A 12666-nucleotide genomic window follows, 5' to 3' on the forward strand; every position below is an offset into this window, starting at 1 on the left:
AAGGTGAATAGCGCCAGAAGATATGATGGCAAAGGGAGATCGGGAATATGGTGGCAGAGAGAAGAGGCAGCAGCAGAGGATATGAGATGCGACGGCTTATAATATGAGACGCAACGACGGAGGATGAGATGCAACGGTGGTGAACTTTTGATATGTAGTGAACGACGGCGAGAACTTCGAGCTGTGGTGGTGGTGAACAGCGTTCGATATTTGTTCCAATGAACGACGACGGGAACTTCGAGATGTGGTGGCGTTGAATGGCGGAAGGTTGCAGATGGAGCTTCGAGAATTGTGGAATGAGAAGGGATAATGGTGAATGGCTTAACTGATTCATGAGATCTGGAGAAGGAGACCAACGAGAAGAAATGAGACCAAAAAGGAGAAGAAGAAGAAGAAGTGAAAAAGAAGGAGTAGATTTGGTCCGTTGGATCTAAGCTTATCAACGGTGGATGATGTTATTAAAGTGCAATCCTTGTCTCTATGGATTAACCAATGGGAAATTTTCATTTTCTTAAGTTAATAAAATCCATATAACTCCTTTTAAAACATTATTACCACTTAAGTTTGTTTTGTTTTTAAAAGAAAACAATCCAATAATTATCATACTTTTTGCTAACAAATTTTAAAATCCATAGATTTACATAAAAAGAATACTGCCAATGTTTATTATTTAACATGTTTTAAAAGTAAATAAAATTTTTTTGGATGTTTTACAGAAATTTTGCAAGATAATTGCGAGTGACTGTAGCAAATGGTTCTAAAAATCATTTTTATTATATTTTATAATTTTTTTATAATTTTTTTTTCAATTTGCTATGGATTTGCGATGACACTTTTAATTCCATCGTATATCCCTCGCAAATTTGCTACAGATTTTATCTTCGCAAAGCTGTCGCAATATTGCGATAGATATGCGAGGATATTAATGTTCTTACAAATCTCTCGTATATCCCTCGCAAATTTGCAGCGGATTTGCGAAGACACATCCCATCGCAAATTTGCGAGGAATTTGCTATGGATTTAAAGTTTGTAGCAAATGTCTCGCAATTCCAAGGCAAATTTGCGAGGGATAATTTCCCTCGCAAATATTCCTAGCAAATTGATTGTTTTCTTGTAGTAATATATATAGCTCGCCATGGTTAAGATTCATCATAGAACAGAAACATACGCTTTAAATGTCAGGATCCGTAACACATATAACATTAATCGACAACGTTAAATGGTTATGGTAATCAGAAATATCAAAAACAAATTGCATGCGCCACACTTTAAAATGTTCTAACATAAAAGATACGATCACAAATCCAAACGGCGTGAGTTTTCTATATACATTTTGAAAAATAGTAAAAAACATAAATTAAAGGTGGGTCAAAAAAGAAACATCTTTTTAGAGTTTTAGTGGAGAATATAAAGAATCTCTTCGCTTTTCTTTCTCCTTTACCCATTTAATTCTTTTTTGATAATATACGAAAATTACTTGCCACCTGATATATTGAAAAAAAAAAACATTAATAGAGGATATTGAATAAAACGTCGGAATCCATATATATATAGTGCCTTGTCTAGGGTCCATCACAAATTAGTCCGTTAATCATAAAAAGTTTTTGATTGTGATGATAATGTTCGATTAATTATTAGATAGTTAATTGAAACAAAGATGAGTTAGTAGGAGATGGGTCACTTCATTTACCTTTACCTCTCTCGCACGATTTTGCCATAAAAGAGAGAAATACAACGAGTAACGTAACTCCAGCAATTAAGCCAACTATGATTGCAAGTGTTTTCTCTATCTCATCGTCATCATTGTTACGACTTCCACCTAATATATATACCCCATAAATGAAAATTAATCAAACCATTTTAACAATACAATTATAATATGTTACATAACATTTAAAAAAATTAGAAATTCTATAAGAAGATAAATGAAAGAAAAAAAAAACAATCTTGAAAATAGAAACATACCAACACTAAATCAAAATTAACAAAATAAACCTACTAATTAATTTTAAAATAAACAAATAAGAACCTTAAAGGCTTAAAAGAGAAACAAAAGAAAGCAACGGAACAAAGAAGAAAGGGCATTACCGTAGCCGTTGGCTTGAGAGTGACCTCCACGGCCCGAGTAACGCGCGTAGCATTTGGCTAAGTACACGTCAGCCCAAGCGGCTCCTCCGCAATCCGATCTCAACCGTCCGATCGCCTCCATCAAACAGTCTTGACACTCGGTCGCACTGAGATCTCCGGTGCACTGCGCCACACCTTGCAACCCCCCTGCCACTCCTACTCTGTACGAACCACCGCTACTCGCCGCTAAATAACCCACCACCGAGTCTCTCCGAGTCAGCTCATCCGAGTTATAACCAACCGGTGGTCCACAACGTCGAACCACCACCGTTTTGTCTTCCACGCCGAGGAACGTCGCGTTGTCGTATTTAACGAAACAGCCTTCGAGCTGCAACGCGCCACCGCAGGCCATGGCGCAGAGACTCCCTAGGCGACTAACGGCTCTCGCTATGCATCTTGCGCAATCTCCGGAGCCGGAGGAGAGATCGCCGCGACACTGGTACAATCCGTAGACGTAGGAGCTGTCCCCGGAGATACCGTTGACGGTGAAGTTGTTGTATGTGTAGAGAGAAGCTGAGCTAACGAAGGAGGTGAGCAGTGAGTTTACGTTGGACTCGTAAGGTGATCCCGGAAAGTACTTTGCCTGTGAGCAGCCACCGTAGACGAAAGTATCAACGGCGGCGAACGTGAATGTTCCGAGAAGTGACACGACGGCGATAAAGAGAAGTGTTTTTGTCGGGAACATGACTTTCACCTATTGTTCTTTTTGTTTGGTGTATGTATGGACTATGAAGTATGGTCTAAAATGATTCAAGAATATATGAGAACGTAGCAACTTCTTTATGCTTGCTAAAATGCTAGGTGCGTTATTATTATCGTTTTGTTTATTTATTTATTGAGATATATAATACGTTGGTGCATTAATATATGGTTATGAAACACTTTGTGTATATATTAAACTTCTTATCATTTGTTTTTGGTTTGCTAATTGCTATTGTGCTATACTGTAGTCTGTACACGGTCAATATTATTTTACAATTGCTAATGTAGTCATATGCGCTCATGATATAAGTTATACGCTCGTCTAATGGACAACTAGAGAAAAAAAATGTGGACAACTAGAGTGCATTCTCGATCTAAGGTGACTTTTGTTAAATGAACATATTTATCAGAATTGTAAGTACTGTTATCTTTTGGTTATTAAGATTAATTCAAACTATGCCAGAAAAATTAATTATATTTATTGTTATTTCTTACATCTTGTTCATCATATTTCTAAACGAACTTCTATTGTCATTAGTGAGCTAAGATTCATGGATTATTTATTGCATATAGTTTATAGTTTATATACCTTAAAGTTATAGATACAAAGTTACTTTCAGAAAAACTTGCTTAATTATGTTTACTCAACTCAGTATAAAGATTTATTGACCAATATAAAGATTTTAAAGTACTCTCTTCCTTCCTTTAGGATTAGATAGATGTCTTTGAAGGGTTTCCACATAAATCTCAAAACAACTTTTTAGTATACTGTATCATATACTTTTTCCTTATACAAATTTACAAAACACTATAAAACAATAAGGGCGAAACTGGAAAATTGTATCAAATATTTGCATAAAAGCCTAAAATAATACTTATTACAATGAGCAAAATTTAAGTGGTAAAACGACATTTAAACTAAAACAGAGGAAATATTAGCTTTTCTTTCTAAAAATGGGTGTAATTGCTCCTTCTACTTTCTACTTTCTAGTATGATCTGGTTACTTTTCTTTTCTTTGAAGTGGTTAGTGGTGGTGCAGTATTGATTGCATTAAGAAAAAACTTCAAAATTATAACGCTCATATTGGAAGACTTGGGAGTTAAACACATAAAGAGAGTATCTAACTCGTTTTGGTTGATTAAATCTACTACTTAAGTTAAAACTAGCGTCTCACTAATTAAAGATATTTAATTAGCATTAAACTCCATTTTTAAGAAGGTTCTGTAATCCATTATATAACAAACCAATAACACAATATGTAACATACTAGTTTTTACACCAATATAACTCATTTTGACCTTCATCTTTAAACCAAAAATATGACTTGTTCAACTGTTTTCACCATTTTTTGGTGTTTCCGATCCCTTTTGAAACTTCTGTTGAAAGTATAGGTTCCAATCTACGAAAATGAACAAGAACATTAATACGGCAATGAGAGGCGTCGTTCTATAGGAGTGTTAGTAAGTATAGACTTATAGTAAATACGATTTCACCTCATAAGAACCAGATTAACAATCATATAGCTTTTTTTTTTTTTGACAAACAGATCTTGTATTCATTCAAACAACAAGATAAAATGTTATAAAGGTTAAAGAGTTTTCCAAAAACAAAGCTTGATACAACAATAAGAAACAAAATGAAAGATAGATAAATCAACAACATATCCAAGAGATATTGGAGACTTGGGCAATAAAGCACCAAGCCACAAGCAATTCCAATGGAAGTTGATGCCATATTCAAGACTAAGGCAGGAACATAGGAGATAGCTGATAGTGGGACGTTGAGAGGGTTTCCAAAGCCGAGAGACAAAATGGATTGATCTGCTCAAAGGCAAGGAGGAGGGTGATTGGAGGTTGAAAGTCGGATAAGGCTTGTTTGAAGAGGTCTCGGTAACCATCACTCCATGGAGCTGGGGTCATAATGCCGATAATCTTCAGACTTATGCAAGGGGGAACCATCTTCCTGGCTTTTTTGATTTGCACTTGACAAATCTCGGGACACATGGAAGAGGTGGAGAGAAGGTTGGGAAGGCTTCGGTAACCTCCTCTTCAAAAGGAAGAGGTCATAATGCCGAACTTCCTAGGTCTTTCGGTTTCAGGGCATAACACTAACGCTTGAGAGGGTTCAGGAAACAGGTTAAACATAGAGGATAAATCAAAGAGGTTCCGGTAAAATTCGCTCCATAGGAACAGGGTCATAATGCTGGGCTTCTTCATCCTTTGACAATCATAGATAGTGGCTCTAGATGATTTTAATGACAGGGGTTTGCAAAAATACTTTGTAACAACATAGCAACAATGGTTGATTAGGTTCTAATTGCAGTCTTCGGACAATTGAGACCATGGATCAACACAGAGGTATGCTATGGATAGACAAAGAAAGATTTGGAACAGACCTGGGTTTTTGAAGCACAAGATTTGGGTAACGGCTCGTCGTCAATATCTTGTACAACTCCAGTGTCAAAACAGAGCTCCTGTCCAACCGCAGAGAGGTGTTAGGATTGACTTCGAGGGGAGTCGGTGAGAGAGACGAGACATAAGGCTAGCAGTATGTTATGGGATCTCAGATTTGGTGATGAATGGCTGGGAACTCGCGAGAATCGACTCACCGAGAGAACCCACTGGAAGAGACGGAGGGGGAGGGAGAGGATGAAGCTGAAGCATGGCCGGAGTAGATGATTTGGACTTCGGTGAACCTCCGGTGGATTCACCGTAGAAACAGGTAAAAAGCAAGCTTAGATATCAATAAAGGACAAGAGAACGAGATGAAGTTTCCCAGCAGCGCCGATCGGATTCGATGCCGTCGGAAGGAGGTTTCTCAGAGATTGTGCCAGAGAGAAAGAGAGCGGCTAGGGCGAACTCAACAATCATATAGCGAACTCAACAATCATATAGCTTATGTCATGATCTAAAATTGAAATACAATTTAATTTGTGTGTTCGAAGATTCAAAGTAGCTCCAAATTTTACATCGGCTCATCCCTTCTTTTCATGATGATCAAATTTCGTTTGAAGATAATTAACATGGATTATATAATATAACCATTGAGAATTCGAGTATTATGGAATTGTATTTTTATCACTAGCAAAATCATAGTTGAATCCATTAAATGATAGTTACCATTACAACTTACGACTTACAACGAGATGTTAACCTATAACTCTATGATCGGCAATCAGATTGAGGATCAAATGCTACAGAGGAATCAATATAGCCCAAATTTTAAATTACGGGCCTCAACCAACCCAAATGGAGCTGATCACGGACTCACGGCATGCATGTCACTAGGCCTACATGGCTAGCTCAAACTTTTTATTCAAATAAAATTACAATGTCCGATATTAAATTGATGAATTCAACGCACATACGTAAACAAATAGAGTATAATATTACTTTGTTCAGAAAAAAAAATACAGTATAATATTATTGGTTTTTTAAAAAATCTTTAACGAATAGAAAAATGTACAAATTCGACAGTATATTTTTGATTATTAAGCATGAATAATTGATAGAAACTCTTTGTCAATCACTAGATCAAAGAGGCTTCCACAAATATGGATTAAGTTTTAAGACAATGAACTTTCCACATTTTCCTGAAATTAATAGTAGTAAAATCGACATAGCATGCAAACGACCTTGTTATGATAACAACAATTATCATACTAAAAATAGTTATTGTGTTATATAATTATGTATTGCCATCTAACTTCATGCCTAAACTAAGATGTTGGTTGGTGACAATGAATAGGTAGTTGGGGAAAGAACAAGTTTACTCACAATGTGAACCAAAATTTTCCAAAAAGATAAAGCCAATTTTGATGATGATGATGACTCATCAACATTATTTTTATATTTTTTTCATAATAAATTTTTGAAAAGGACAATTTTGCTTTTCATATAGTCTATATTAGCATATGGTTGGAGTAACTTATTCCTGCTTTGTTTCTTTCTTGTAATCAATCACATCACGACACGTATCACCTACTTGCATAATTTTATAATCACAAAGAGCATCATCATGAAAGTTGAAACCAAAATGTCTCCATTGCCAATTCAAGAAAGAGAGAGAGATAGAGGAAACATAAACAAGAGGGAAACACAATTGTACAGGTTTTTGCTTGCACTCTAAGTTTATAGTAATCTTCTTCTTCCCTCTTACTTAACTTAATCAAACCCTTAAGAAGTTCTTGCAGAAACATTATAAACACAAACACACAAGACTTCTTAAATCACAATGATGTTAAAACTTGCTCCAGAGGACCATAACCTAGAAAAAACTCTACCATCTATTTTTTTTCCTGCTCTGTATCTGATTTTCGAATTGATTTTTTAGCTGTCTCAATAACTAGTTGAAACCCATCATCTATTTTATACCTACAGAGGATCCATTAGTTTTATAAAAACTCCCCATCACAAATCAGCAATTTTAGCAATCATGGATGACTTCATCAGCACATTGTCTCAATAGAGATAGAGATAGTCTTCTCTTCCTTTGGTTGATTCATTGGTGATGAGAGTCTCTCAACCAAAACATCTAACGCTTCTTTCATCCACCAATCTCTACAAGCTTCTCTTGCTTCGGTTACATTCATCTGTAATCCCCCGAAAAAATCATACTAATCAGTACAAAAGCTCCTAAGATATATTTCAAAACAAATCAAAGAGATTTTAGTTATTTTTTATAGCTAACTGACCCAGATTCGTTGCCTAAGATGTTGTTCAGGCCAAAGCTCAAGTTGTTCTGTAACAAGCATAGGGAACATTAGCCCTTCATAGTATGTTCCTCTGCTTTTGCTTAAAAAATCCCATTTTCCAAGTTGATGCTGCCAATAATCAAAAAAAAAATTAAGAACAAAACAAAACAACAAATATTAAACAAAACAAGAAAAAAAACAAGATTTTCATTTTTTTTTTAAATACCTCAATGTTGCCAAGAACTCCAGCTTCTTCACGACATTCTCTTGAAGCAGCTTCTTCTACAGATTCATCAAGCTCCCAACCACCCTATAATATTATTTATAATTTACAATTAATTATACAACCTCTAAATGACAAATCTTGTCTTTGGGTTAACATAAAAATCAAAAAAAAAATTGTTTATTTGTTATATTTATACCTTAGGGAACATCAAGGCGTGACCTTTTTGCGAAGAGATGACAAGAACTTCTACTTCGTCACTTATTTTCCCATCGTTAGATAGCTTGAATCTATACGGAACACATCTGCAAATGCCCACAAAAAAATCTTCCGTTTCAGAAACCAAGAAACTTTAACCTTTTTTGGGTAAAAAAACAGAGATCTATATGTAAAGATGAACGAACATACCCAACGACTTGACGACGACCTTTGTTGTATCTCTGAAACTGACGACCAGTGCGAGAAGCCAAACACACCATTTTCTCAACACCCATTTTTCTTTAGCAAAGATTTTGAAAGAACCCTAATTCTTGTTTTGTCCAGAATACTAAAGAAGGAAGGAGGATGTTTTATAAAAAACCAAAAAGGAAAGATCAGTGTAACAACTAAAACGGGTAAGAATCTGTCGAAACTAAGAAGAACCCTTCGAATCTTATGGTCGGTTTAGTTTTTGTTTCTGCTTTTTAAGTGTTTATGATTCGATTCGTTACGCCTGAAAAGATTTGTGAGAGAGAGAGAGAGAGAGAGAGATGGAGAAGAAGAAGAAGGAGAGATATGAGATGAGACAAAAAGCGTTGTTTCAACCTCCAATTGCTTATCTTCCTTATATAAAAAAAACGGCCGCTCCTTTTTTTCTTTTTTAAAGAAAAACAAATGTGAATGATATTTTAATTTCTTTTATTGGAATTTTCATCACTGGTCGAGAAGCTTGATAAGCTTAAGCTAATGTTGGTATTTTTTAGAAAATATTAAGTACCATAACATATCTTTAAAAGTCTAAATTTATCTCATTTCTTAATTATATAAGACTTAATTATCCCTTCTTTATCATCTCCATTTTTAGTTCTTTTATGTTTATATTGTTGACATATGTTCGTTCCTTTTATCCAATAATAATTAATGATCACATCTTTAAACCTTTATTACATCATTATTCATATTAATTTAACAATTAATTATTTCAGTGGGCTACTCATCCACGTTTTGATAACAAAAGCTTTAAATTAATGATTTTATTAGAATTTTTTTAGTAAAGTGGTTAATGTTACATTTTTGCGTTATTTTTTTATCAAATTTATTTTTACTAGAGCATGTTACCTCATATAATATGAAGAATTTTTTTTTTTTTTTAGTTAAAATTAATGTTATTCTATTCTCCAAGAAAAAAAATCCAAACATGATGATGCTTTGAACTTTGAAGTTCTTATAAATAACATCTTTCATAGTATAAATTTGTAAATTTCGATATACGTAGTGATAGTAGGCCCGAGCAACAAGTGTTAGATATTAAATGAGGACAAATTAAACCAACCAAACTTTTGGATTATAAGTAAAAACACTTCATATTGCAAGGGTGGGGCAAATTGTTTTGTATCATATAACTTAACGACATATTTGCGTGCATCATTTACATTTTATCAATATTTAATACTCCATATAAATAATGCTACGAGTTGAGATATTTTATATTCCAAAGATATAAAAATGTAACTACAAACTCAATTTGAATAAAAGATCGAGGTATGGTAAAAGTACTCATGGTTTTAGAAGTTGTAGCCAAAGACCCGATATTTTCAAACCTTTTTTTTTTGTCATTAGCTATTTACTTGCAAAATTTACATATAGTCGCAAAATAATACTAAAAACTATGGCTAGTGTGGATTTCAACATTAAACGCCCGGTTATATAAATTTGTAAAAATATTGGTAGGTCAACAAAATTAAGAAGTAACTAAGGCATATAAGCCAATAATTCAAAGTAATTATAATAATTGGACCTTGTCCCTGTCGAAGTGTCTAAGGGGTTTCTCTGTCGTTTCGTGGTCTCGGGTTGTAGGTTTAATTGGTTAATAACGAGAGACATTTTAATTTAGCCATTAGGTTACCAATTAAACACGTAAAAGTAGAAAACGTAGTAAAATAACAAAAGTAGTCTCTATCCTTATGCGGTACGTTTATGTTGACTTTGGAAGAGACATGGTCACGTGCGTCGACGTCGTCTAAGCTCCCTATCCTATGTGCTCGATCAACTGCGTACGTGTTTGAATCCCGGTTAGTGGATGCGTCTACGTTTGATGTATGTTCGATGTATCTACGTTTCATTTTCTTACCTGAGTGTGAGTGATGCAGTCGTTACATATATTTACAAGTACGTAATCCGATTCTTATATTCAATATAATGCTGCTATTGCATAAAGCGTGGTTTGGACCGGTTTCTTAAACTCGAGAAGATTCACATTTTTGCTCCTTGTTATATACCAACCTCATGGGTCGAATATGATATGTTTTTAAAAATTTGTTTGCTTGCGATATATAGTCCCATGCATGAAACAGACAATACGGCATAAAAATAGGACCTACCTATATGCCTAATGCCTTTATTAAGCTCACTTAAACTAAAAGTCTAAAACCTAAACGAATTAACCTCATTATTGCAATATTAATACATCATAACGACATTTCTTGTATAATAGAGGAAATAATCAATTTATAATGTTCCTACTTAGCTGATGATTTTACAAGTCCAAGTATCAAACAAGATTGTAGAAAAAAAGACGAAAAGAGAAATCCTTGAGGATTGAGTAGGTAGTAACATGGACATATAAGCTAAATGCACCATAAAGGTTCAATGAATACTGCTGGACAAAACTAATAATATAAGTTAGACTTAATATCGAATATGAAATGCTCCTGCAAATGTGTGGTACGTAGATATGAATTGTTTTAGTGCTTCAACCATCAGTATTTAAGTTTTTAGCCACCGATTTAGAATCTTTCCCCTTTAGTTCCCCAAAAAGGATTTTTTTTTCACCACACATGATTAATGACTTTAGTCTCTTAATAACGCATGCATCATGGTTCTTGTGTTTTCATAATAATCCAATTTTGTCACATTTGATCAAGTTTCAATAATGTTTATTGAGATTATTCATTTATATAACAATCTCTAACGATTTAATTTTGATTGTTGCTAATTAAATAAGTTTAGCTATACAAAAGGCAACTAAAAGATCCCCACTTGGTGATGGATATCTAAAAAGTGTTTTACTATTCAAAACTTTAACGCTATTGGAAAATTCTAATATGACAATCCAAAACCCACGCCGAAATACTTTTGGTTGCTGATTAATTTTGTTATCTACAAAATATGAAAACATGATCAAATTCGAAGCTACTTCTCTGGATAAAATTACGACAACAACAAATAAATGGAATAAGCGATCGAATAGAATTGGTCAGAGATAAGAGATACCGCCGCACAATATGTTTCTCTCTCAACCACAAAGACATTTAAGACACTCAGCTTACAAATTACATGGACAGGAAAGAGTCTTAACAATCATTAAACTTAATCAATGATCATTTGATTTTTACTTTTATTTTTTTTAATAACAAAGATCAATAATCATTCTCATTTTCCATATGCCCTACTATATTTGGATTCCACGCGACTTTGTCACGAAACACATTTGTTTATTGGAATAGCAAAATATATATAGTTAAATTATTTTAAAATCATTGGCTGAAATTATGGATATGAAAATATTTCCCGAGAAATTAGGAAATGGACACGACCACGAGGGTATCATGGGATCATAGATCAATAATAAATGGTAATCTAATTTATTTATTAATTTAGTTTATTGTTTTTCTAATTTTAGGTGATCCGAATCTCCACACCGAACTAATGTGAAGTTCAAATTGTCTCGCAGTTACCAGATCAACAAAAATTTGCCGGTATACACAGACTAATATCGTATCTTTATTTTTCAGTTTTCATTCTTGACACCAATTTTTCAAAGGTCTACTATATTATCATGTTGGAAAAATAACCTTGATCATATATATCTTTTTATAATTAATTACTAATTCTCATCTGTTTTTTCACACATATTGATATTAATTAGAACACTCATCATTTTCTTTGTATGCAACAATCTAGCCACAGATGTATATTTCAAAAATTCATTTAATATTTTAAACATAGGAAATTCATAAAATATACTATACTATAAAACAGTAATAATTTTTAGAACATTTGATGTATTTGTTAAGTAATTTTTAGAACATTTGATGTATTTGTTAATTAGAACACTCATCATTCGGGTGGTACATACTGTGTTAGTTTCTTAAATCGATAATAACTTCTTTCTTCTTCTAGAAAATTTATTGTAGTCTCGAAGAAAACTAACGATTGAAGATCTGTTTAAAACTTTTCCCTTTCAAGTATTTCTTCTAGAATCCACATTAAAAATATGGAAGGTTTTCTACGAATCCATCTGAAAATCATCATTTTGCACCAATCTAGGTAGAAATGTATATTTAAAAAGTCCATCAAATTGATTTTTTAGTCAATTTTCTTTTGAAATGTTTTTTCTATTTTTTTTCTAGAATGTATTAATATCCTTTTTTTTTTTTTTTTAACATTTTCACCTTAAACATAGAAAATTCATATCAAGCAATAGTAATCTTAAAAACATTAATTTGAAATACTCGTTATGTAAAAGACTACTATTGCTTATAGCTTTTACATGTTGTATATTATGCGTTAGTTATTTGAAATACTCGTTATGTAAAAGACTACTATTGCTTATAGCTTTTAAAGATTACTATATACATTAATTTGAAACATTTACAGGTTGTATGTTATGCGTTAGTTATTGATATTGCTTCTTCTTCTAGAAATAGTATTGTAGTCTCT

The 12666-nt window shown here is 33.4% G+C and overlaps 2 protein-coding genes across 2 annotated transcripts; both read right to left on the reverse strand.

The window, feature by feature from the left end:
• Positions 1177-2973, reverse strand: LOC104710095 (cysteine-rich repeat secretory protein 12-like). Its single transcript, XM_010426638.2, has 3 exons — positions 2089-2973; positions 1691-1819; positions 1177-1484 (listed from the first exon to the last, which is right to left on the reverse strand). Exons 1-3 carry the CDS (start codon positions 2810-2812, stop codon positions 1474-1476), a joined length of 864 nt encoding a protein of 287 aa, XP_010424940.1. The 5' UTR covers positions 2813-2973; the 3' UTR covers positions 1177-1473.
• LOC104710096 (nudix hydrolase 17, mitochondrial) lies at positions 6846-8560 on the reverse strand. Its single transcript, XM_010426639.2, has 5 exons — positions 8155-8560; positions 7946-8051; positions 7750-7833; positions 7524-7652; positions 6846-7421 (listed from the first exon to the last, which is right to left on the reverse strand). The coding sequence occupies exons 1-5, from the start codon at positions 8238-8240 to the stop codon at positions 7278-7280; spliced, it is 549 nt and encodes a 182-aa protein (XP_010424941.1). The 5' UTR covers positions 8241-8560; the 3' UTR covers positions 6846-7277.

Source organism: Camelina sativa, chromosome 9 (genome assembly GCF_000633955.1).
Source record: "Camelina sativa cultivar DH55 chromosome 9, Cs, whole genome shotgun sequence".
NCBI lineage: Eukaryota > Viridiplantae > Streptophyta > Magnoliopsida > Brassicales > Brassicaceae > Camelina > Camelina sativa.